At 34.7% G+C, this 2,813-nt stretch overlaps 1 protein-coding gene across 1 annotated transcript in view; it reads right to left on the bottom strand.

Moving 5' to 3' along the window:
* Positions 1–108: 108 nt before the first annotated feature.
* LOC123011314 (PDZ domain-containing protein GIPC3) overlaps positions 109–2,813 on the bottom strand; it is a 6,471-nt gene continuing 3,766 nt past the window's right edge. Inside the window, exons 2-4 of the mRNA XM_044408691.1 lie at positions 1,807–1,903; positions 543–925; positions 109–447 (exon numbers count right to left, since the gene is read on the bottom strand). Of these exons, the coding sequence (XP_044264626.1) occupies positions 214–447; positions 543–925; positions 1,807–1,903 (714 nt within the window). The 3' untranslated portion in view covers positions 109–213. The remainder of the gene's footprint in view (positions 448–542; positions 926–1,806; positions 1,904–2,813) is intronic.

Genomic DNA, 2,813 nt, shown 5'->3' with positions numbered 1-2,813 from the left:
TTAAAATTGACTTTCTTCTCAAACGGTTCCATTTTAATTCTATTCACAAGGTTATCTTGTTTTCTTTCATTATCTTTGTTATTATTCACCGAAATAAAACACCGCTTCTATACTCAAATTGTCTTTATTTTAAAAATTACAAGATAGATTTTCATTGTCTAGTGGACCCCAAGTCCGAAAAAAAAACTTAAAAATAAGTGGCACTCAAAATACTCAAATCCTCCCGTCACGGGCGTCCGTGATCGCGCCCCACAGCTCAATCACCAAATCGTCGGTGAATCCCAACTCTTCCAAGTCCGAATTGTCCACGGCGTCGGCGAAATCCATCGAGTTGCTCTTCCCCTGGGCCACCTCCCAGATCTGGGTCGCGAGGTCCTCGTCGTTGATCCCCAGGAAGCTCTCCAAAATCGCGTTGATCTTCTCGATCCCCACCTCCATCACGTCGTCCTAAAATCACTTAGCAACGTAGGTTGTTCCCTAGCAACGTAGGTTGTTTCCCTAGCAACGTAGGTTTGTTGCCTAGCAACCAGGGCGGTGCTTACCTTCTCCTCGATTTCCGCGTTCCCCCCCGCCTTGAACCTCAGCGTTTCGCGCCCCGAGCCGAAGTTGGACTTCTTGGCGCCCCCCTTGGCGCTCTTGGGGGCTATGCTGTTGAAGCCGCTCTTCAAGGGTTCGACCAATCGGATCGTGAAGGTCTCCCCCTTGGGTATTTCTTTAAGTATTTTGGCGACCTCGAAATGCCGTTTGCCGACCATTACCTCCCCGTTGAGCTTCTCTATGTGGTCGCCAACTTGGATGTGGGGGATGCTGTGTATGACCGAGCCTTCTTTGATCCGTTTTATGAACGCGTAACCGGCGCCGTTGTCGGTGATTGTGAGTCCTAGAGCGTCTTCGGTTTTGACGAGTTCGACCTCTTTAGGTCGGCCTGGAAGAGGTCAACGAATGAAGCCGTAGAAAAGACGAAACAGAATTAGATTTTAGTTATTTGAAAACTTTTACATTTGATAAATCCAATACAGGCACGGGTTGTATACAGGGTGTCTCAAGTTTTAGGGCCGGTGCAAAAATAAATATTTCTTATTAATAAAAAAAAATATATATAGTGTAAACGATATTTTGATATTGTACAAAATTTTTAGCGTATGACAGTGAAACCTTAAAAATTAAATTTGGAGAGAAAAAAATTCAATTAACTGGAATATTTTCTACATGATAAAATTCTTTGATTTTTTTCTGTGGTATTTGTGAAAATAGAATAATAACAAACTTGGCCATAAATTACCAAAATTCCCAATTTTCAATATTAAAATTTTAATTACTTACTCAAAATCTACCAACTTTTACATTATTCAATTTTCACAATCACAATTAATTTAAAAAATAAATTTCAAAATTTGCTTTTTAGGGTCGCATTGACACATGCTAAAAATTTTGAACAATATTAAAGCATCAAATTGAAGTCTATATAATCCTTAATCGTTTGCACTAGCAAATTTTTTTTAATACAATTAGAAATATTTATTTTTGCGCCGGCCCTAAAACTTAGTACACCCTGTACATATTTTTTCTATGACCATAAAGAGTAAAAGTTTTTGTAATTAAGCACCAACCATTGTGCTGAATAAATAAAAATGAAATTGAATTTTTGAGGTAAAAGTAAATTTCGCTCGGTTTCACCGAATTAATATCTCGCATTGTTTTAATTAAAATTTGTTAAACTGGGCTTAGTTGCACATCTGTTTACAAAGTCCCGTAATCCCGCAATTTTGATTATCGTTAATTTACCGTATCTAGCGGCTCTCTCACCTTTTCTGTGTGCGAAAATAAAGTCTTCTAAACCGATTTGACCCCCTAGTAGTTTTTTCATGTCAGCTTTGTACGTATTTAACGTACAGAAGAGAATCTGGAAAAAATTAATTAATTATTAAGGAAAATATGCAAAAAAATTGACAAAGCAATCGGATATTTAAATTTAGTTGTGCGACCGGAAACATGCTGCGTGCTTTACAGGATGTTCCGATACACTTTATTAGATTTAATCCGGGTTTAAATACGCGGTGTTGCCGGTAGTTGGTAGTAAATGAATAAGCAAACAACATTTATTTGCTAGGGGACCGAAATGACGTTTGTTGGTTTAAAATCAACAATTTACACTCAAACCAAACTCATTTCAATTTTAGTTAATTTAAAACTGCGTTAGTTTTTCCTTTAATTTCATTAGATTCTGACTAAATTAAGTTGTAATTAGGTTTGCTTAACCTTGATTCAAGGTTGATGTTCTCTATTGTCGCTAAATTTACGGTTTAATTTCATGTTATGTAAAATAACTGAAAACATTTAAATTTAATTTACTTCAAGCTCATTAAATTCACTTTATTGACAGTAACTTTGTCTCAGTATTATACTTACTTTTAGGAAATCTAGAAACAGGTTTATGCAGTTTATGCAATTATTGTATTTTACTGAATTAATTCAACGAAAGTATTTTTTTATCGTTAAACTATTGTATTATAATTTTCCGTAATCGCAAAGTACTTATTTGTAGCACCTACATAGGTATGTACACAAACAACATAATCGACACAATTAAATATAGTTTGAGTTAAGTTGGCTTAATTTTTCTAATCTGACATAAGGTATAATATAATTAATTTAATTCGTTTGAAAATTAATTTATTTTATTTCATTTTTCCTTCGTATCTATTAATTGTCATTTGTATAATTTAATTACAAGAATCAAAGCAAATTTAATTTAATTTAATTTAATTTGTCCTTCTAATTTTGTCTACTATTATTGGAAAACGTTATTTAAT

The sequence above is a fragment of the Tribolium madens genome, unplaced genomic scaffold (genome assembly GCF_015345945.1).
Source record: "Tribolium madens isolate multiple individuals breed KSU strain unplaced genomic scaffold, Tmad_KSU_1.1 Scaffold_19;HRSCAF=116;Tcas5.2_LG9, whole genome shotgun sequence".
Lineage (NCBI taxonomy): Eukaryota > Metazoa > Arthropoda > Insecta > Coleoptera > Tenebrionidae > Tribolium > Tribolium madens.
This window is presented reverse-complemented; position numbering and strand designations above follow the sequence as displayed.